General features: G+C 36.3%; 1 protein-coding gene across 1 annotated transcript; it reads right to left on the bottom strand.

The window, feature by feature from the left end:
- Positions 1-258: 258 nt before the first annotated feature.
- Positions 259-3,135, bottom strand: LOC141659230 (uncharacterized). The gene is made up of 9 exons (XM_074466020.1): positions 2,930-3,135; positions 2,339-2,433; positions 2,050-2,114; positions 1,785-1,828; positions 1,577-1,654; positions 1,307-1,460; positions 941-1,123; positions 685-744; positions 259-609 (listed from the first exon to the last, which is right to left on the bottom strand). The coding sequence occupies exons 1-9, from the start codon at positions 3,061-3,063 to the stop codon at positions 499-501; spliced, it is 924 nt and encodes a 307-aa protein (XP_074322121.1). The 5' UTR covers positions 3,064-3,135; the 3' UTR covers positions 259-498.
- Positions 3,136-23,645: the final 20,510 nt, after the last annotated feature.

Genomic DNA, 23,645 nt, shown 5'->3' with positions numbered 1-23,645 from the left:
AAAGTTGAGAGTGTGAGGAGAGTATTAATCCGAAAAAGGTCATGTTTTCTCGGTATTCCCCATATATTTTCTAGTAGCTTACATTTACGATAACTGATAAAACCATTCTGAATTTATCGTACAGCCACAAAGGAGGGATACGAGAGAGCACAGAAGAGTAAATTTACACAATGTCTTACATGTAGAAGGCTGCAATGAACACTAAACTATTATATAGTAGTTATGCATATTGATTGGTAGAATGTAGATAAGAGTATAGGACATGGAATCATAATATATTAGATGATGTATACTCACAAAGTATGAGTTCATCACCTGATTCAGTCTGCTACTTGGATACTGCAATTCATTGTCGAATTAGTTCAGTTACATGCCACGCACTTCTCATTATACTTTTATAAAGGAGATCACCACATTTGCGTTATTATTACACAACAAATTTTTATTCAGTGTTTAAGAGACCTCAAATGTTTTAGCTTTAAAAAAAATGTGATGGTATCATTGAGCTGGAGAAGAGAGGCGCTTTGTAGCACCTGGAAGCCACGTTTTGAAGTATGCTTCAGCATCCGCATCTGCGTGAGTTAATGCACTTATAGGGGAAACAGTTATCTGAAATAAAAATGTTAGTCATGTTATTCTTTATCCTCTTTGTTCTCAGCCATTAAAGAAAATTAAGTTACATACATATCCTTCTTGAAGGGAGTGGTAGTCTGCATCTATTTCTCCCTCTTTGATTCCTAGAATCTGAGAAAGTAATAAAAAGCTGAATTAAGAAGAATTGCGTAAAAGTACACAAGAACGCTTGGCAAGAGTGAAAACCAGGAAGATATAGTGAAGAAAAGAACTCAGCCTTAAAGCACGTGGTAAGAAAACAATCAAATTTTCTAGTAGTGAAGATGCTGTAACAAAGAAAAAAGATTTTAAGAGAAAGATATCTCACTTCTCGCATAAAAACGAGACTGTTCTCAGAGTCTTGTGATACTTTCGTACCATTCATCTCAATTTTTGTCGAATCAGCTACCATAGTCATTGTTGATAATATTTTTCCAACTTGTGCTTCAGAAGTAATTTTCTTCCAACCCATTCTGATAATACTATTTCCCTGCTTTGTCAACTTGTATCCCTACAGAATGAGCAAACACAATTCAAGTCAAGCTACATGAAATTCTGAATTTTAACCAGTTTAGTATTTTAACAGAATACGCGAAAGATGGATCATTATAATCCATAGCCTGAGACTTAATCTTTGTTCTCTCCTAATATCATTAAAGCAGACGATGAAGGCTGTAAAAGCTGCAACTCTCACCTTATGATTCGAAATATCTGTAGGCATATCAACATTCAAAAAGCACTTCAGAGGGTATGTTTTACTTCTGACTTCAACTAAAATTGCACTTATTATGGGTAAGCAAGCCTCGGCAGAAAGTTTAAAGTCATTAGCAGTGCTCTTACCCCCCATCCTGGCAGTTGAGAACACAAATTGAATCAAGAAAAATAAAAACTGATCCCAAAGCAGTTGCAACGTGCAATATATTGATGCATGTCTACATAGTGCATTTTGTAAGTTTATGTGTACCAGTCATAAGATATTGAGATAGAAGGTATCCCGTAGAAAAAGGCTTCTCGAGCACCTGCTACTGTTCCTGAGTACATGCTGTTATTCCAGTAACAGATTTGATTAGTTGTGCAGACTTAAAAGTTTATACTGCAGGCTTAAGGTCACATACTATATAGACTACTTTTACTAAACAAAAAAGTGTTTCCTCAGACAGAGAGTTACTGACATGCGGTAACCAGAGTTGCAACCCATGTTTATGCCACTAATAACCTGTGACCAAAAAAAACAAGAGTAAGCAACGAAAGCAAAATTAAAAAAAAAAGAGCAAGTGAATAGAGTTGTTAGTAAGTGCTCAGCTTGAGTCGTTACAAATAGGTAACATCTTAGGTTATAGCATGTACAAACATCAGCAACCAGAATGATATTTGAGCTTTAGCACGATTTACAACTAATGAGAATATCAGTTTACAAAGTTGATTCAGAATAGTTACCAGATCAGGCACTACAGGAAAAAGAGTTCCGGAGATTCCCAGAGATGCACAATCTGCTGGAGTTCCTGGAATAGCAAAAAAAAACAAGTAAACAATAATAAGAAAACACTTCTTACAAATCATTATCAATTAAAATTCCAAGATTAAAGACTATAAACAATATATTTGATCTTCATCTAGGCGTCGCCATCAGTATGTTGTGTGAGTGCCAGAAGCACGCAAGTAATTTGTTGGCAAAGAAAAATGAAAGATAATATACATTTTATAACGATGTGAAATGAAAACAAACCAGAAACTGCATAGGCTGTTGCTCCCTGAATTTCTACTTGCTTAACATGGACAGGATGCATCCAAGTAATGCTGTGACTAACAGCTGACCTTTCCCTGTAAAAGAATTATTAGATACAAGAAAAACAATCAAAATGTTTCTAATTAAACATTATCCCCCAGTCATACACATTATTTAAGCACCATTCTCCTAAGAACTTAGTTTTTGAAAGACTATGTGACTTAATTCTATCACTGCTCCACTTACGGAAATGATTTTGAGTAATGAGACGTATTAACACAAAAGCATGATATTCATGCTAGCCTTCACTCTAACTTAACAATTAGCAATTCCACATTGTGGAGTTGGATAATACCTGAGACCGTACTTTGCAACTTAATTTGTATACCTTCCGTATTGCAATTGAAGCATAATTAAAACTCAAAACTTAACTTTTAAGTAAGTGTAAGCTTTTAAATCAAAAGAAAAACAAACCTACATTACATCTAAGCTTTTATGCTGGTTAAATTAATATACGATAACTGTTATTAATTATATGATAGAATCCATGTACCAGAAGCATTGGTAAAAATGGATTGAAAGTAGACGTACGTTTCAGGGGCACAGACAAGGACTTGATATTGATCTGTAGAGACCAGGGCCTGAACCAGAGCTTGCAAGCCAGCACCATCAATACCATCATCGTTGGTTACCAAGATCGTCGGCCTAGCGTGATCATTTTCCATCTTAGTGTGAAAATTACAGCTAGTGATTTGTGCCAGAGGCTCTCAGATAAGGACCAACTGATCATGGCACATATGTCTCTTTATAGAGCAGTAGCACAACTGGTCAGGAATTGTTACTCAAAATTACAGCTGGTTTAAAATTGAAAGTAACAGACAAAAACTGGGCTTGCATGCATGTTAAATGTTCGAATCTTCTAGAAAAAATCTAAAGGCGTTTTATATCATTTTCAGCTTAAAACTATTAAGTTGTATTTGAAGTGATAAGTATATTTCCCAAAATTCCAAAAATATACAAACAATTATCACAGATTTGTAGGTGAGAAATCTTGACCTCATTTTTTATGGCTTCTTATCTTAATTTGTTCCTTTATTATTTTTTTTTTGAGCTCATAGCAATCTTTATCATTTTTTTCCATTCACTAATTTTTTGTGCTGAATACTAATATTTCAAATCAGTATCATTCAAATCTATAGCATAGAAACAAAAGAAACATAAGGTCTATACTGAAGCTCTAGTTATGAAAGAAATGAACGGTGTTCCTGATCTTGAACAAGATGAGTATCACACATGTGAAAAATTGACATTACTGGCAGATGCATAAGCGCACTTTCGCAATTTTCTTTTTGAATTTCTTGAATACTACGTCATATTTCATGGGTTATATTTTTAATATAGAAATGAATCAGTTTTGTTAAATTGGCATAGCTGAACAAATGTTTCCAAAAGTGGCATATTTATAGTCTATATTCACTTAAATTTTAAAATCTTAAATCACTTAAATTATCCCACACTAGGTACTACATATTATTAAAAAAATGACAATAATAGCTTCTTTTTAAAAATTTTAAACAAAAATAACCTTTTTTTCAAATTGTTGGCCAATTATGGCCGATTTATTATTACATTATTACTGAATGCGTATTTTATTTAATTTGTTAATGTGTCCCAGAGCCTCGAAGTCCGTGCAAGTAGGGGTGGAGGGATGAAATTGAAGTACAGAATATGGTCACGTGGTGATGTCAGGTTGCCTACTGGAAACCTATAGTTATGTTATAATAGTAATACGCATTTGATATATGCATATTGAGTTTAATTACCCTGATAAACAATGCGTATTGTGTACTAAATATTGATTAATACTCCAACTTGAAATGCGTATTGACAGTTACTCCGGTGTAATATGCGTATTCTTTCAGCCATAATTTGAAACTGGCTATTTTGGTTATCCTAATGCTCAAATTCGGCTATTTTTGTCACTCAGCCCATATTATTATACTATACCAGAATATCATATATTATCCTTTAAAATAATATCATGCAATATTATAAATCAAAAATACAAAACTTCACGAAACAATTGTTAATGTAATGTTTTTCGACACAAATGAAGAAAGTATGTTTCGGTTGTCGACTTTTAAAAAATAAAATAAATCTACGAAAAAAGATTAAGAATACAAAACATTAGTAGAAATATTGCATTAAACATCGATTTATAGCCGATGTTAAAAAATTTAAACCAATGTCGGTTTGTAGCCGATGTCTATAGCAGTGCTACACGTCGGTTCACTTATGCATTAACATCGGCGCTCTTTAGAAACCGGTGTGAAATAATGTCTATTAAACCAGCCTCATGTATTAAACTGTTGTGTAACAATGCTAAGTAACATTAATTCATCTTTCAAAATCGATGTCAAACATTACACATTCAAAAAGTATAGACATCGGTTTCTTTCCCATACCATTGTCTAAATTGTGCTTTAACATCGGTTCTGCTAAAATTACCGATGTATTGGCCTTTTTTTATTTTCTTTCTAAACCGATGTCAGATGACTATTTAGACAACAATTTTTAACCTCGTTTTTTTGTTGAGTATACAACAACGAAAGCAAAACCCAAAGTGAATAAAAAAGAACAAGAAAATAAACGACAATCACACAAGACAAAGTTTTACGTGGTTCGGAAATTCCTACTCCACAAGCCGCACTGATTTGTATTGATCTCTCATAATTTGTTGTGTTATGATTTTACAATTACATGAGTATTTATAAGAGAAGAAACTAGGCCTAAATCAAAATTATAGTCCAAATCTGAAAAGTAGACTAATCTAAATCTAAACCTGAACAGTCTATTTTCATGGGGTTAATTAATAGGCTCCACAAAACCAATAATCTCCCACTTGGAGTTTGGCCAATCTTCACCTCACTCTTTTTTTTGCTAAGTAATCTTCACTTTACTCCTGTAAGTCTAGTAAAATCAATTCTTTAATTAATAACTCTAACTAGTGCATCGCCTTCTCATCAATCAATTTTGAAGGCCAGTTGAAGCTACGCAAAGCTTCAACTTTTCATTCGTAACCACCTTAGTCAACATATCTGCAGGATTCTTTGAATCAAGGATTTTCTTCAAGTACAAATAACCATTGCTTATCAACTCTCTTATAAAGTGACATCTCAGCTGAATATGATTCGTCCTAGCATGAAACACGGGATTCTTCGCAAGATGAATAACACTCGAACTGTCACTATACAAAGCACTGTCCGCCTGTTTCTTGCCCATCATCTCAAGAAAATTCTTCAACCAAATCATCTCCTTGCTAGCTTCAGAGATAGCCATATATTCTATTTTTGTGGTTGAAAGAGCAACACTCTTTTGAAGTCGAGACATCCAACTAACTGCCGTGCCACCCAAAGTGAAGATATAACCCGTTGTATTTTTTCTTGTATCTAAACATCCACCCAAATATGCATTAGAAAACCCTTCCAAGATAACATCTTTCTTACTGAAATGTAGTGCAACCTTGGATGTGCCTTTCAAGTAGCTTAACAACCACTTGACTACTTCCCAATGCTCTCTTCCTAGATTAGACATAAATCTGCTAAAAACTCCCAATGCATGAGCAATATCTGGCCTTGTACACACCATATCATACATTAAACTACCAACTGCAGATGCATAAACAACTTTAGCCATATCTTTCTTGTCTTCATCCATTTTAGGTGATTACTTTTTTGTGATATTAAAGTGACTCGCCAATGGTGTACTTCTGGTCTTTGCATCCTGGACACTGAATTTCTGTAACAATTTCTCAACATACTTCTCTTGAGATATTTTTAAATTATCTTCAGCTCTATTCCTTATGATGCTCATACTAAGTATCTGTTTCTCAACATGATGGTTTTCTTTTCCAGCTACCTGAAATTCCTTTGGATGAACCATGTAGATGTTTTCCTCAAGATCACCAAACGCTGTCTTATCATCTAGTTGCTCTAGATGTAACTCCTCTGCAGCCACAATACTTAGCACAATTCTAATTTTAGTCATCTTAACAATGGGAGAAAATATATCGGTATAATCAATACCCTTTTTTTGTTGATAACCCTTGACTACTAACCTCTCCTTGTATCTCTTGCTGCCATCATGTTCTTCTTTGATCCTGAACACCCACTTATTCTGTAAAGTGTTCTTTCCTGCCAGTAACTCTGTTAAAGACCAAGTCTCATTCTTCTCAAGAGAACTCATCTCCTCATCCATGGCTGATTTCCACTGCACTGAATCATCCACTTGTACTGCCTCTGAATAATACTGAGGCTCTCCATCCTCGGTCAATAACATATAATATGCTGAAGGAGAATATCTTTGTGGTGGCCTCACACTTCTGCTAGATTTTCTTACCTCAGTTTATGGAGTTACTAGAACCCTGTCAATAATGTTCACCGAACTCCCAATATTTCCTGCAAGATCTATTTCTGTAATATCTTTAAGCACTGCTTCCTCTTTCTCAGGTTGTTCCTTTGTAAACTCAGAATCGACTAATAGCTTATCTTTATACACTGCATTCTCATTAAAAATAACATCTCTACTTCTAAAGACCTTCTTAATTAGTTCATCCCATAAACGATAACCCATATCATTTGAGTCATAACCAATGAAGATACAATTATTTGCTTTCGGATCAAGCTTATCCCTGTCGGAATCTTTAAAACACACATAAGAAACACAACCAAAAACTTACAAAAGTGAGAGATTTACCTCTTTTCTTGCCACTCTTCTTCAGGAATCTTGAACCCTAAAAGACTTGAAGGTCCTTTATTTCTGAGATACGATGCTGTGCTAACTACATCAACCTAAAACATCTTTGGCAACCCTGCATGTAATCTCATACTCTTGGCCCTCTCATTCAAGGTTTTATTTATGCGCTCTGTAACATCATTCTGTTATGGTGTCTCTGGAATAGTTTTAATCATTCTAATCCCAAATTCCGCGCAATGACTTTTAAACTCATCACTACTGTATTCACCTCCATTATCTGATATCAAACTCTTCACCTCTAACCGGTCTGATTTTCAACTTCAGCCTTCTACTTCTTGAAAGTAGCAAACACATCTGATTTATTCTTCAAAAAATAAGCCCATACCTTTTTAGTGAAATCAACAATGAAAGTGACATAATAGCGAGATCCACCCAATGACGCAACTGTTGTTGGACCATATACATTTGTATGAACTAGCTCTAACTTCTTAGCCTTGGTGGTCCTCCCTGATTTTTCAAAAGTAAAATGTTTCTGCTTTCCAAGAACACTTGGCTCACAGAATCCAACTTCCACATTCTTCAACTCTGGAATCTTCCCCTTCGAAGTTAACAGCTTCATACCTTTTTTACTCATATGACCAAGCCTTTGGTGCCACAAAGTTGAAGACTCAATCTCATTAGCAACTGCATTTGCTTCATAGCTAGATTGTTCAACAATGTACAAAGTCCCTTTTCCCCCTCCACGAGAAATAACTAGATTTCCCTTTATAACCTTCCACTGTCCGTCTCTAAAAATAACTCGATACCCTTCCTTATCTAACTGACCCACAGAAAACAACATATTCTTTAGTCCAGGAATGTACCTTACATCTTTCAACGTCCAACTAGTTCCCAAAGAGGTTCTGAGATTAATATCTCCCATGCCCGCAATATCCAAAGTTTCATCATCAGCAAGACGAACTTTACCAAAATTTCCAAATCTGAAATTCAACATCAAGTCCTTTCAAGGGGTAGCATGGAATGATGCACAAGAATCCATAACCCATGATTCAACCGAAAATTCAACACAACAAATCAAAGCATCATCATCCACCACTTCTTCAACTATATTAGCTGAATTATCCTCTTTACCCTTTCCTTTAGGAGCCGCATGAGCCGTGCACTGATTCCTGAAGTGACCCTTCTTTTGAAAACAAATAATATCCTTGCGATCTTTGGATTGCCCTCTCTTCTATGACTTCGATCTGCTACGCCCCTTATTCGGTCGTTTTCGAACTTTCTGCCTCTACTCTCGACACTCAACAAGGAACCTGACGACTCTTCTGAGTTTCTTCTACGAATATATTCTCCAAGAGTCGAATCTCGAACTCCATCAAAAGTCATCTTACCGCTCCCGGATGAATTACTTATATCAGTGACAAAACCTGACCAACTGTCTGGTAATGAGGATGCCAACAACAATGGATGTACTTTGTAACGTCCGAGAAATATTATGTAATTATTTTTATCAATAAATAATTATTATATGAATTTTGGTGAATTATTTGATGATTGATATTAATATTTGGGTGTTGATATCTGATAAAAATTAGGATGTTTTAATTTCTAATTATTTAAAAGTAAATATAAATAATTTTGGTATTTTTCTGGTAATTTTTGGATTATTATATGATTTTATAAGAAATTATAGATTTAATAATGATTATTTTTATGTAATTGTAAAATTTCTTTTTAGAATCAGAAATCGTCCCACTTCAACTGTTTTTGCGTTATTACAACCTGAAACTCTTCCGAAAACTCCTTCCTAACCAAATCTGATAATTCTGAACACTTTCCGTATTTTGACTTTCTCGATCCGGGGTACGGTTTGACCCGTACGAGTCCCGGCGTGAAAATTTTCGATACACTTATCATTTTATAGATCAATAAAAATTCGTATTCTCAAAAGGCGAGATATTATTATCTCATTTTCGTATAAAATGTTTTATAAGAGGCCCTGTTTTGATAATTATCCAAATCGGGTATTAAAACTGTATCGTTATATAGTTACTTAGCAGCTAACTAATCTATTTTCGGATCCGATATATAAATGTAATTACACAATTATTAAATAAATAAAGTATGTCATGATTCTGTCAGCTATGTTTTGCTGTATTATTAATTGTTTGTGATTTGTTGGATGCGAAGATTAATTTTATAATTAATTATCAAGCTATATGAATTTAATTCATTTTAAAGTAATTTTACTGCATATTTATTCTTATAAATACTAAAATTGTTTCTAAAATTATTTTTGTTGCTTTATAATTTTATTTATTATTTTTAGGAGTTTATAAAATTAAGAAATCAATATTTTATTGATTATTTATCTCTAAATGATTTTCTGATTTCATTTAATTGTTAAATCAGTATTTAATTCCAGAATGCTTCAAAAATCACAAAAATTTTATTTTATTAAGTTTGGAATATTTCGAGAATTTTAAAATTATTTCGGAAATATTCAGATTAAATTTACCCGCATATTTGTTCGTTAAATCATAAATTGCGAATATGTTTCGCATTTCAAAAACATTTTAAAAGTATGAAGATCATATTTTATTTGCTTCGGAGTATTTATAAAAATTTTAGAATTATGAAAATTTTATAATGTTAGCTTTTAATTACTTTGAGAATTTTAAAATTTGTTTGGTTATGTTTCGGGTTAATTTTAGTTGCAACTCAGTTTATTTAATTGTAAATCTCGCTATAAAAAAATGAATGAATGAAAAATGATAAAAACACCACACAGAGACACACGTATATACACCGCCCTGCATCCCAATTGACTCTCGAGTCTCTCTCTCTTCCATCTTCTACCTCCCCCTCTTCTTCCTTTCGACTGTTCCCTCAAGAATTTTTTCGTCTCTGTTACTTCATTTTTGTCCCCGATTCTTGTCCCGTTTTACTTCCCGGTTGCCTTCGTTTTCTTTCTGTTATTCCCAGTGGACTAACAATGAGATTTACAGAAGGGGGGTTGAATGTAAATCTCAAAACTTTTTCAAGTTTTGAGCAGTTTCTAAGGCTAAGTGTTTGAGTGATCAAATATGTGTGAATTGCTTGAAGCTGATGCAGACAGATATATATTCAAACACAAATGTAATGAACACAAAGAACTTAAAAAAAAACTTTTCTGGTGGATTTGTTGTTCCACCAGAGATGTGTTATTTCAGAAAATCTGTGATTCAAAGAATTAAATCACAGCTGCTTCCTAGTACAAACTAGATGATTTTCTCTTTTGATATTTCTAAACAGCTCAAGGAAAATTCATATCTAATTACTAGCTGCTACTTGGTTTATATATCACCAAGTTTACAAGTGAAGACAAACTGTAAAATACAATTGAAAAGATTCTTCACATGTTTCTTCTTCATTTCTCTATCCAATGCAATCTAGGATAATCTGTAAATCTTTGAATACTTCCTTGTTTGCATCAGAATGGAAATGCTGCATTTTCTTGATTCCTCCTAGAGGCTTCCACATTCCAGTATGTCTCTGTCAATCCATGTGCCTCTGTCAGCTTGTGAATTGTCACTATCAACTGCTAATGAACTAAGCATCCGTTGAAGCTTTCATCCGTTGATGCCTTATCCGTTGAGGCTTTATCCGTTGAAGCTTTATCCGTTGATGCATTATCAGTTGAAGTCTTTATCCGTTGAAGCACTTATCCGTTGATGGATATTATCCGTTGAAGCATTCATCCGTTGATGGATATTATCCGTTAAAGCATTAGTGACATCCGTTGAAGCTTTGTTTGTTATCCGTTGAAGGTCTTCAATATCCGTTGACACTTCTTCACTTATACAAAATTACAAGGCATGAAATATTTACAATTAGCCCTCCTATTTGTACATCCATTAGTAGTCAACATGACTGATTATTTCCTAACAACATCTAAGAATTACAGCTTGATACCAGAGAGTGAAATGTGCTACAATACTAAACTTATTGCTAAGTAAAGCTACTCCTTCAACGGATAGCCAAGATGGTCTTATCCGTTGAGGCTACAAACACTAGATTTCTACTTAAGTGTTTTGCTTAACTTATCATCAAACTAATACACATATTCCTAACAATCTCCCCCTATTTATGTCTACTAGAACTGTAGGCATAAATTTGGGTTTAGCTTGATGATAACAAAACACTTAACAAATATATAAACTGTAACAAAGTAGAAATTCAAAAGTGCTACAAAAATGTATATGCTGAGATGGAATTGAAGAATTACATTGTTTCCAAGGGTGCTCCTTTAGCCTGAGCAAATTACTTTCTTTTCCTTTGATCCCTGGTTTTCTTTCCTAGCCTCCTGTCATTCTCCTCTATTTGAAGTTGAAGTTGTCTGTAGAATTCAGCTTCATCTTCTTCATTGATATCTAACTTAGATTGCATATCCTTGAGAGTTTCATTATTGGCAATCTTTAGCTGATCTTCAATTTTGAAAAATCTTCTGACTCATTTGTTGTCTTTGAACTCCATCAACCAATGAGGTGATTTGTGAATTGTAATTCCTCTTTCTTGAATGAGTAAAGTTCTAGGCAAGGCATTGGGCTCCCTCCAAGTTTTCCTTATGTTGGCAATCTTGTTGAGAATCTCAATCTTGGCAGTCCTGGTAAAGCCATAATCCTTTTGTATGGCTGAGTAGACTCTAATCAAGGTAGAGTAGCCTTCATTCAGAATTCTGTGAAGAGGCCATGTTCTTTCCCCAGCTCCTTTGTATTTGAACACTAGTCTTTCTGGTAGCTGTCTGTAGGCAGCTATTCCCCTTACATCCTCCAGCTCATCCAGATAGTGTTCAATGTCTGAAAATTCTTTTATGTCACATATGTGAACATAATCATCTTTAGAGGTTTGAGGTTTAGGCTTAGGCTTCTGTGTGAATTTGATTGAGGCTTTAGAGGGTGTTGATTTGATTCTTCTTTTCTGCTTCTTTGATGGTGGAGAAGAGGTTAGGAAGGTGGGCAATTTGATGGTGTCCCAATCAATTGGTTCCTCCTTGGGAATGATTGTTTCACCATGAATATTCATGAAGGGGTCAGGTACAATTGGTTCAGGAATAGAGGGTAGTGGTTTGGATATTGATTGGGTTTCTTCAGTCTTATCTACCTTCTTTTTCTTTGCATTGACCTTCTTTCTTTTCCCTTTCTGCCATTCTTCCTTACTTCTTTCCTCCATCTCAGTACCAACCATGTCCCCCATAGCTTCATCTTCACCTTTGTCTTCAATTTCTTTCTATTCTTCAGTCTGACTTGACTTTAGCTGTTTTTCAAGCTTTGCTTGTGCTCTTTTGTCAGCCTTTAGCTGTTTGGCTTCTTCCTTCAACCTTTTGGTTTCTTCCCTCTTGGCTATTGAGAATTTGGGATGTCCTTGCATCACACATATGCTCTTTCCCTCTCTGAAGATAATAGCCATGTTTCTCCTTACAGCCTCATCCATGGTCTCTTTGAGATATGCAATACTTCTACCTAAAAGCTTGTCCTCATCAGCTTTTGGAAGAGGAAAATCCACCTCTTTTAGAGGATTCTTTGTAGAGTCCTTATTGGATCTATTGTTGGGCTTGAGAACCATAGGTTGCAGATCTTTGGAAGAAGTTTCTCCATCCTTATGCCTCCATACTGGCTTGAGTTCCATAATAATTGATTCCACTTTTGTGCTATGCTTCACAGATTGTGATTGAGAAGTTGTAGAACCAAATATTAGTTGCATCTTTTCATCAATCTTCTTCCTTTGCTCTTTGACTTGCAATTCAGCTGCTGCTATCTGGATTAGATCAATTCCATCTAGCTTTCCTTTGACTTGAATAGTTGGAGAAGTTGTGATGACAGGAACTAGCACTTGAGAAATCTGAACTGTTGTAGATGGCTCTCCTTCCCATTCCCTTTTATTCTCCCCCTTTTTGTTATCATCAAGGGTAGGGGTCACGCCTTGTGCTTGTGCCAGCTGCATGAGTAGATTTGTTTGAGTGTGTTGATTCTGAAGAATGGTGACCATAGAGTCTTCAATGATTTGAACCCTATCTTCCAATCTGGCCAGCCTCTTGTCAGCATCAGATGCTTTCCTCAGTCTCCCCAACAAATCTTGCATAGTACCATAGGGTATAAGTGAATCCAATTTCTCAGCATTGTAGGATTTCAGATCAGCAATGTCCAGCTTGAGCTCATCCACACTTAGATTTTGCTGGTAATGCTGCAACTGCAAGAGATGCAGAGATTCCAGATGAGCTTGAAGAATTGCCTTGGTACCAGCATCCTGAGTCTCCTGAAGGGCCTGCTGAATTGTCATGACTTGTCTGACCAAAGTGACACCAAACTCTCCTGGTGTTGATGGTTTTGCCCATGCCCATGCAGGAAGATCAGGAACATAACTTGGGCCTGCTACTCCCCCTAAGTTCATGCTCTCATTCAAAGAATCAGAGTCATCATCATTAGAATTTACTCCAAATTCTTCAGATGGCTCACCAGCTTGAGAAGGCAGCCTGTTGACAGCAGCTTTGTCTCTGAGAAGAGATTCTGAAGTGTGTACAATGTGTAGTGTCTGTTCTGCCTCTACATTGCCCTGTGCGGCCAATAATTGATAGGCTGAAATAGGGTGAGTAAAAGTGTCAGCATCCAAGGAAATGTTATCAATGACAGCTTTGTAATGTTGCTGAAATTGTCTTTCCTTATCTGCATCATCCACTTTTATTAACTCACTAGCAATGGCTGGATCCACCCTTATAGCTTCTGTACCTGCCTTTCTCTCAATTTCTCTCTGTTCTTGCATCAGGGGCTCCCCCTGGCTCACACACACCCTCACCTTCACCTTCTAAGGTGGCACTCCTCTCACTCACTTTTGCCATGCTGGAAGAAATAGCATGCATTTGGTGACTCTCAACCTCTCCTTTTGCCTGGGAGCAACCCAGCCTCTCACTCAAAAGATCACTCCCTTCCCTCAAACCTAAAAGTGATTGTACAGTTGCCATGTCCTCTACAGTTGGAATTGTTTCTGTTAAGTGTGTAGAGACCATCAACAGATAGGGAGTATCCGTTGAAGTAGAAACTGATGGTATCAACGGATAACTGCTGTTAAGCTTATCCGTTGAAGAACAACCACTTGTCAACGGATGAGAGATATCCGTTGAGGAAGGAAAAGATGTAGATATAGAAAGTGACATAATTGTTGAATCTGTGTGGATTGATTTTAAGTGAGGTAACACAGATTCTTCAACTACATCTGAAAGAATTGGCTGATGATCCAACAAATCATCTAAAAGATGATGATCATCAGGTTTTGAGTGGGGCTCCTCCCTGAGTTTTAATGAGGGAGAATCAGGAATTGATGTGAATATCATATCCACATCCAGAGAGGGTGTTGGAGAGTTTGATGAATGGTGTGTTTCTATATTGAGAGAATGGGGCTGTGATTCCACATTTGCTGGAATCACATCAAGCTGAATTTGAGAAGGCACATATACTGGTGGATGTATCTGTGCTGTGTGTGTCCCTTGTGTGGAAACTAGGGTTTTGGCCTTCTTCTTCCTTGAAAAGGCTTTAAATGGTGAATGTGTGACTTCAGTGTCCCTCCCTCTTTTGTTCTGTGTCCCTGGTTGGGGACTATTTTCAATAGTTACATCCTTTTGGGAGGATGCAACTAGGGATGTGCTGGACTCCTTTTGAACCACCACAGTCTTTTGAGAGACTGTGGCTTGGCTGGTTTGGGTACCACTCACCTCTCCCACCTTATCCTGGGGGGCTTTTTGATGTTCACCCCTCCCCTCGCCACTCATACCCTGTTCACTCCCTTCAGGGTTTATGGTAGTTGTTACAACTGTTGTCTTTTGAGAAACAACAGAGGTAGGTTTCTTTGACTTGACTTTGGAAACTTTAGATTTGGTGGCTTTGGTAGGAGCCTGTTTGGACAAAGACACAGGTTCCATAGCCACACTAGAAGGCAAAGAAACATTGGGGTTGGAAATAGTAGGAGTTATAGAAGTATTTACCTCACTTACCTGTGGTGCATTCATGATTGGCAAGTATACCAATGGCACCTGGCTGTTGAGGTTCATTCTCAAAAGGTCTGCAAGGACCCTTTTCTCTTGTGCCCAACATTTGAGTTTATTATTCTCATTGGATATAACCAAACCTTCAGCAACATGGTTAGCCAATAACATAAAGAATCTAGCATAGTAGATGTTATGTGGTCTATTAGCTTTGTTACCTAATCTGGAACCTAATTCTAGCATAACACAGTTGCTAAAATTAAAGTACCTATCAGAAACTAGCATATAGAGCATATTAACAAGAGATGAAGTGATAGCATCAAAATTGCTAATCTTCCCAGAGAAAACCTTAATAAAGGCATCTCCAAGAAAACTCCATTCTTTCCTAAGGCCTTTCCTTCTAATACTACCTAAACTAGCAGAATCAAAAGCATAGCCTATGGAATCTAGCATAGCAGAGACATCTTTATCAGTGTGTGGTGTCATGGCATTATTCTCAGGCAACTTAAAGCAAGATTGTATATCATCACAATTAATGCAATAGTCCTTACCTTTGAGAGAGAAGGCAATAGTCATATCTGTGGAGTTGAACTCTGCAGTTGTCCAAATCTCCTCAATCACCTCACAGTAGATGGTTGGGGCTTCCAGCATTGCATAGCTTAGTTTGCAGTTTTTGATGAAGTCCATCATCTTGTGATAATCAGAATGGGCTTCATTCTTTTCAACCAAGGCTATGAAATTATTCTTTTCATAAACAAATCCTGTTTGAGACATAATTTTGACTACTGGTGCCATTTTTGTGAGTAGAGGTTGCAGAGAAAAACTTGAGAATTTAGAGAGAAAGAGAATAAGAATTGCAAGAAAGCGTAAAGTGAGAATAAGAGTTCAATTGGGCTTTTATACTTTCTTGAATTAAAACGTAAATAAAATGATTGAATGATAATTTTAAGTAAGTTACAGCCGTTCTAGAACAAATAAAACTGTAGAAATTCTGAAAACTACCTTAAATACAATTACATACAACACTGTATATCTGTATCAACGGTTGAGTAAAAGAATCAACGGCTGTGACTCACTTATAGTAACTGACGTGACACTTCAACGGATAAGGGAAATAGTTATCCGTTGATGAACAACACCATTTTATCCGTTGAAGGATAAAATTACCAGAAATGTATTTGTCTTTCAACGGATAATGAATATCCGTTGATAGAACAATTTTGGCTTTCAACGGATAGAGAATATCCGTTGATAGGATAAGTCTTAATTAAATCCAACTTTGTTCTTGTAGCAAATTTCATTTCAGCCTTCAAGACAGATTATATAGATGACATAGATTATGAATAATTAAGCATACCTAACTCACTTACTAATCTTGTGAATGTTGATTCATCAAGTGGCTTGGTAAATATGTCTGCAATCTGCTTTTCACTTGGAACAAAATGAAGTTCCACTGTACCTTTCATCACATGTTCCCTAATGAAGTGGTACTTGATATCAATGTGCTTGGTTCTTGAGTGCTGCACTGGATTTTCAGTAATGGCAATGGCACTTGTGTTGTCACAGAATATTGGAATTTTGTCAACAGTCAGACCATAGTCAAATAGTTGATTCCTCATCCATAGTATCTGTGCACAGCAACTACCAGCAGCAATGTACTCAGCTTCAGCTGTTGATGTGGAAACAGAATTCTGCTTCTTGCTGAACCATGATACAAGCTTGTTCCCTAGAAATTGACAGGTGCCTGTTGTGCTTTTCCTGTCTATTTTGCAACCTCTTGTGAAGTGATTATCTAGAAGGAACTTTGACAAAGTCTCATACCAGGCTCTAGGTGCTTGCTTTAGTCCATAGAGTGCTTTCAACGGATAATACACATGGTCCGGAAAATTTGGATCTTCAAAACCTGGAGGTTGGCTTATATAAACTTCTTCCTCCAATTCCCCATTTAGAAATGCACTCTTGACATCCATCTGATAGACTTTGAAATTGGCATTAGCTGCATAGGCTAGAAAGATTCTGATGGCTTCAAGTCTGGCAACTGGAGCAAATGTTTCATCAAAATCTATTCCCTCTTGTTGAGAATAGCCTTTAGCAACCAATCTGGCTTTATTCCTTATGACAATGCCATTTTCATCCATCTTGTTTCTGAATACCCATTTTGTGTCAATAGAACTCTTGTTCTTTGGCTTGGGTACCAGCTTCCATACTTTGTTCCTCTCAAATTGGTTTAGCTCCTCTTGCATTGCTAAAATCCAATCTGGATCTAATAGAGCTTCTTCCACTCTCTTAGGTTCCTCCTGTGATAGAAAGCTACTATACAGACATTCATCTTGAGTAGCCCTTCTAGTTTGTACTTTTGATGTAGCATCACCAATGATCAGTTCAAAAGGGTGATTCTTGGTCCATTTCCTTTGAGGTGGTAGATTAGCCCTAGATGAGGTTGCCTCAGTATTGTCATGATATGAGATAGAATGTTGATTTGTTGAAACTCCCCCTGAGTTGCTGATCCTTTGAAAGGAATTGGGAGCTCTATCAACTGATGAAGTGAATTGATTATCCGTTGACAGACTGTGATCAACGGATGCTTCATTATGAACTTCAACGGATGATGCACTTTGTCTTTCAACGGATGCTGCATTGCTTCTTTCAACGGAAGCTGAATTATGACTTTCAACGGATGCAGCATTCTGTGCATTATCCAAAGGCAGATTCTGAATTCTTCTTGAGATGCCTTCTTCATCATTCTCACTTTCACTATCATCACAGTATATCTCAATGTTGTCAAATTTGAGTCCTTCATGATGTCCCTCATCTGTTAGTCCATCAATATTTTTATCATCAAACACAACATGTACAGATTCCATGACAATGTTGGTTCTTAGATTGTAGACCCTATATGATTTTCCAGCAGAATTACCAACAAATATTCCTTCATCAGCCTTTGCATCAAACTTCCCTTTGTGATCAGATTGATTCCTTAAGATGTAGCCTTTGCAACCAAAGACATGTAGAAAGTTTAAAGTTGGTTTTCTTCTCTTGAATAATTGATAGGGAGTCATGCATTTTGCCTGATTGATTAGAGAAATATTCTGAGTGTAACATGCACAGTTAACAGCCTCAGCCCAAAAATAAGTTGGGAGTTTTGACTCTTCAAGCATTGTCCTTGAAGCTTCAATTAGTGATCTGTTCTTCCTTTCCACCACACCATTTTGTTGTGGAGTTCTTGGAGCTGAGAACTCATGCATGATCCCACTTTCTTCACAGAACAATTCAGTTCCATTGTCACTCCTAATATTCCTTACTTTGAAATCAGGATGATTGTTGACTTGCTTGATATGATTGATGATGATTTCACTAGCTTCATCCTTTGATTCAAGAAAATAAACCCATGAAAACTTTGAGAAATCATCTACAATCACTAGGCAGTATCTTTTCCTTGAAATTGACAATACATTGACTGGTCCAAAAAGATCCATGTGTAGAAGTTGTAGTGGTTCATCAATTACAGATTCAAGCTTCTTACTGAATGATACTTTCTTTTGCTTTCCTTTCTGACAAGCATCACACAGCCCATCCCTTGTGAATTCCACTAGAGGCATTCCTCTAACTAAGTCCTTTTTGACTAGATCATTCATTGTCTTGAAATTCAAATGGGACAGCTTCTTGTGCCATAGCCAACTTTCAACTGGACTTGCTTTGCTGAGAAGACAAGTTATGGATTCTGCATCTGTAGAGTTGAAATCAGCTAAGTACACATTCCCTTTTCTAACTCCAGTTAGAACCACTTTATTGTCCTTTTTACTTGTGATAATACAGGCTTCAGAATTGAAGGAAACAGTATTCCCTCTGTCACATAGTTGACTGATGCTCAATAAATTGTGTTTGAGACCATCAACCAATGCAACTTCATCAATGATGACATTTTCTTTTGAAATCAAGCCATATCCCATAGTGAATCCTTTGCTGTCATCTCCAAAGGTTATGCTAGGGCCAACTCTTTCCTTAAACTCTGTGAGCAGGGTGAAATCTCCTGTCATGTGTCTTGAACAACCACTGTCCAAGTACCATAGATTTCTTCTTTGTCCCTGCACACAACAAAATCAATCAAGTTGATTTTGGTACCCAAGTTTCCTTGGGTCCAGCCTTGTTAGTCTTTTTTCTAGACTTCATTCCTCCTGCATCTTTTGACTTAGGTAACTTTGGGTCACCCTTGGTCTCAGATGTGGTTGGTTGAAGTGTAGGGTTAGTCACAGAATCATTTAACACATTTGTTTGAATTTGATAAGGCATAGGTTGTGCAAACATGTTATTCCACATAGGCATATTGTATGGCATTTGAGGCATACTAAATGCAGTAAAATAAGGATTGTTAATATATGGCATGTTTGCAAAATGTGCATGGGGATTCTGGTGAGACATAACAGGCATAGCATGCAGAGGTGACATAGACATTTTAGGCATGGAGGGATTTGAAGGCATGGGAGCATTTTTAACAGATTTGCAATTATCAGATAGGTGATTAACACTTTTACAATGCACACAGCTTTTTCTAGGAGCATACCTATCAGGTGTGTAATTGTTATGTTTATTAATCCCTACCTTCCCATTTCTTTTAGATTATCTTTTAGTTTCCTTCTTATCCTCAACCAACTTAAGCCTATCTTTTAGCTGATCTAAAGTCATGTGTCCTATATTCACCTTACTGACATCTCTGGATGTGCTAGCTCCTTCTTTGACAAAGTTCTTGAGAGTTGAATCATTCTTTTTATTGAGACTTTTATTTTTAAAAGAAGTTGCCTGTTTTAATTGATGAGCCTTCAACGGATGCTCCTTTTCTTCCTTCAACGGATAACTTTCATCATCCGTTGATTCCACATCCGTTGACAATCCATCAATTAATTCTAACTCCTTTTTGTTTTTCTTCCAGGCATCCTCACAGAATGATTCAATTCCCTGAACCTTTGCAATCTGAACACTAACATCCCTAGATGTTTTCCAGGCCTTGATTACCTCTTGCTCACTTTCTAACTGTGTAGAAAGAATTTCTACTTTCTTAACAGCTTCTGCTAGTTCACTCTCAACAGTCAAGCATTTAAGTTTCATCTTTTCAAGCTCAATTACCTGATCCTCTAACACAGCATTCCTATCACTTAAAAACACATTATTCTCCTTGATCCTAGTGTTTTCTTTTGCTAATGATTTAAGGGAAACACGTAAATGATATAATTCATTGGTCATATCATTTATGGCTTCATTGCATTCATGTTTAGAAAGCTGAGAGAGATCAGTAGTAATTACCTGGTTGCTTGATGAACTAGTTTCATTTTCATCAGAATTAGCCATCAGGGCTAGGTTGACATATTCCACATCATCATCTTCATTTACCCCATCTGCTGCCCAATCATCTTGAGTGAGAAAAGCTCTTTCCTTTTGTTTGAGCAAATCAAAATACTTCTTTTTGTAATCAACTTGCTCAAATTTCTTTTTCCCAGAATTTGGCTTCCTACACTCACTTGCAAAGTGTCCACTAATGCCATAGTTGTAACATTTGAACTTGATTTGTCCACCATGTTTTTGTTTGGCTTAGTGAACTTTGTGTTTTTGCTGAACTTCATTTTTGCAAACCTCCTGGACAGAAAGGCCAAATGTTCTTCAATATCATCCGATTCATCCTGACTGGAATTGTCTTCATCCTCAGCAACTTGCTCTTTACCCTTGCTTGATTCTGATTTGCTTGTGCCGATTTTGAGACTTGGCATTGTCTTCTCCTCATTCCTGGCTTCCATCTTCTCATTGTCAGCTACAAGAGCAACTGTTCCTCCTTTTCTCTTTCCCTTTTCCAACAGCTCATCCTGCTCCATTTCAAGTTCATAAGTCTTCAGAATTCCATATAATCTTTCAAGTGTGAAGTTCTTATAATCTTGAGAATTTCTCAAAGAGACAGTCATGGGCTTCCACTCCTTTGGCAGAGACCTAAGAAATTTTAAGTTGGAATCCTTGACTTGGTACACTCTACCATACAGCTTCAATCTATTCAACAGTTTCTGAAACCTATTGAAGGTATCATTTAGTGATTCACCTTCGTCAAAGTGAAAATATTCATACTGTTGAATAAGAAGCCGCATCTTATTTTCTCTGACCTACTCAGTACCTTCACAGATGATTTGTACAGTATCCCAAACTTCCTTTGCAGTTTGGCTATTGATGACATTGTCAAACATATCTTGATCTAAGCCATTAAACAAAATGTTCATGGCTCTCTTATCCTTGCGGATTTCTTCCATGTCTTCAATAGTCCATTCTGCTTTTGGCTTGGGAATGGACTGTCCAACAACAACTGTTGCAGTAGCAGCTGTGGCTACTTTGTGAGGGATGTGAGGACCATTTTCAATACAGTTGATGTAGCTTTCATCTTGAGAAAGAAGATGTAAATGCATCTTCACTTTCCAGTGATGATAATTATCTTTTTCCAGGACTGGGATCTTTATACCAATATCCTTCCTATTCATGATGTTAGCAGGAGGATTCTTCTGTGCACTCATGATGTTAGCATAATAGATCTTTAAACTCTTTGTATGTTAAGAGCTTGCTCTATTAGGTCACACACACACACACTGTAGAGGGGGTGAATACAGTGTATAGTACACTCAAATCGAACTTTAAGAACTTAAGTAACAGAAAACAAACTTTATTGAAACAATAAATTCTGTTACAGTATGGAACTGTTACCTCTCAGTGATGAACAAATATCACGAGAGTTGCTAGGGTTACAATGAATAATCTTTTCTAATAATGATAACACTTATAGTGTAAACCCTATGTCTGTGTTTATATACTACACAGTTACAAGATAATCGCTAATTGATATGGAATATAATTCTGCTTCCTAAAATATATCAATCAGATATCTTTTCTTCCAAGTATTCCATTCTTCACGGAATTCCTTCTTCATGCATATCTCTTCTTATGTTTATCTCAATCTTCTTTCCTTTAATCAGCTACTGTCCTTATCTGATTGTCCTTCAGCACTTAAGTTCTGATATCTATCTTCTGATGATTATCTCCTGATAATATAAGTACTGATATCCTTAAGTCCTGACTTCCAGTATAAGTACTGATCAACAGTTAAGTACTGATTTATCCTGTTCACGTAAGATCTGAAAGCTAAACATAAAACATATTAGCCATGACATTATCAAATATATCTAACAATCTCCCCCAACTTGTAAATTAACAAAATATACAAGTTTAACAGATATTTGATGATGTCAAAAACATTAAGTACAAATGCATGAGAAATAGACTAGATAACTACAACTTACAGTCCTTAAAGTTTTTACCAATTTCAACTTCTGATAACAACTTCAATCTGTATAAATATCAGAATTTAAGCAGTTGTAGATCTTCGACTTGGCTTCTTCATTTTCTGATCTCTCTGATGTCAGGAGTTGTTCTGAGATAGTTCTTCAACAAACATTTCTCAGCATATCTTAGTTCATCAATCATTCTCCTTTTAACACCTTTAAGCTCTGCAGTATCTTCACCAGTTTGAAAGATTGCAGCTCTGAGATCATCAATCTTTGCTTTTCTTAACTCCTGATCTAGTCTTATGACATAAGCTTTTTCAGACTCAAGATTGAATTCAAGTCCCTTAATACCAAGATACGTTCTGATCTGTGCAGTATTAGGCTTCATATCAACAATATCACCATTGTGATCTCTGTACTTTGGAACATATCTGCTGTCAGACTTAACAGAATAAAGCCTTTTCTGTCTCTGAATCTGTTCTTTTAAGTAGTTTACAGCAGTCTCTGTTATTCTGTCATCCACTTGAAGTAAGAAAAGTACATGCTCCAATTCTTCAAAATACTTCAAAGGAATGGCATTTTGTCTTATATGATAAACCCTACCATCTGTCATGAAATACAACATGATGTATTCTTTCAAGTAGGTATGGTAAACCATCTGTACAGATTCCAGTTGATTCAATCTCTCAGGAGTTGCTCCAATACCTGGTTCACTTGAGGAAGTTGGATCATTGGTAGTGTTGTGCACTCTTCTTTCATCAGCACTTCCCAATCCAGTTTTATCTCTAGCTTCCTTTCCAGTAACTACTCTTGCTTCAAAACCACTTGCAGTAGTCTTCAAAGATTGAGTCTGTTTTGCTTTAGTGAATCCTGGTAGGAGTGTCTTTGATCTATTTTCTGATATCAAGTTAACTTGAGCACTGTCAGAGGTTACTTGCTTCTTCTGAATATCAGAACTTACAATTTCTTGACTCTGAACAACTTGAGCCATGTCAGAGGTTGTTTTAAGAACTTTTCTTGTAGTCAGAGCAAGATCATCTTTTCCATCAGTAATTTCTTCTTCCTCAGGAGGTACATAAGGCTTGATAGGTTCACCAACCTTTTCTTTACCCTTGGATCTTGGATCTATCTGTGGTTGTGATCTAGCCAAAGTTGCTTCAGTATGTGTCCTTTCTTTGATCACAATGCCTTTAGGTTTTGGAAGTAACTTTTTACCAGAAGCTTCAGATTTAGA

The sequence above is a fragment of the Apium graveolens genome, chromosome 5 (assembly GCF_009905375.1).
Source record: "Apium graveolens cultivar Ventura chromosome 5, ASM990537v1, whole genome shotgun sequence".
Lineage (NCBI taxonomy): Eukaryota > Viridiplantae > Streptophyta > Magnoliopsida > Apiales > Apiaceae > Apium > Apium graveolens.
Note: the sequence above shows the minus strand (reverse complement) of the source record. Positions and strands in the feature narration are given on the sequence as shown.

Excerpts from the sequence above, each read along its gene's own strand:
- LOC141659230 (XM_074466020.1), bottom strand. The coding sequence starts at position 3,063 with ATGGAAAATGATCACGCTAGGCCGACGATCTTGGTAACCAACGATGAT. Across the intron at positions 1,461-1,576 it reads ATCTCAATATCTTATGACTG|GATGGGGGGTAAGAGCACTG; the intron begins GTACACATAAAC and ends CTCAACTGCCAG. Across the intron at positions 1,124-1,306 it reads CAGATATTTCGAATCATAAG|GGATACAAGTTGACAAAGCA; the intron begins GTGAGAGTTGCA and ends CTCATTCTGTAG.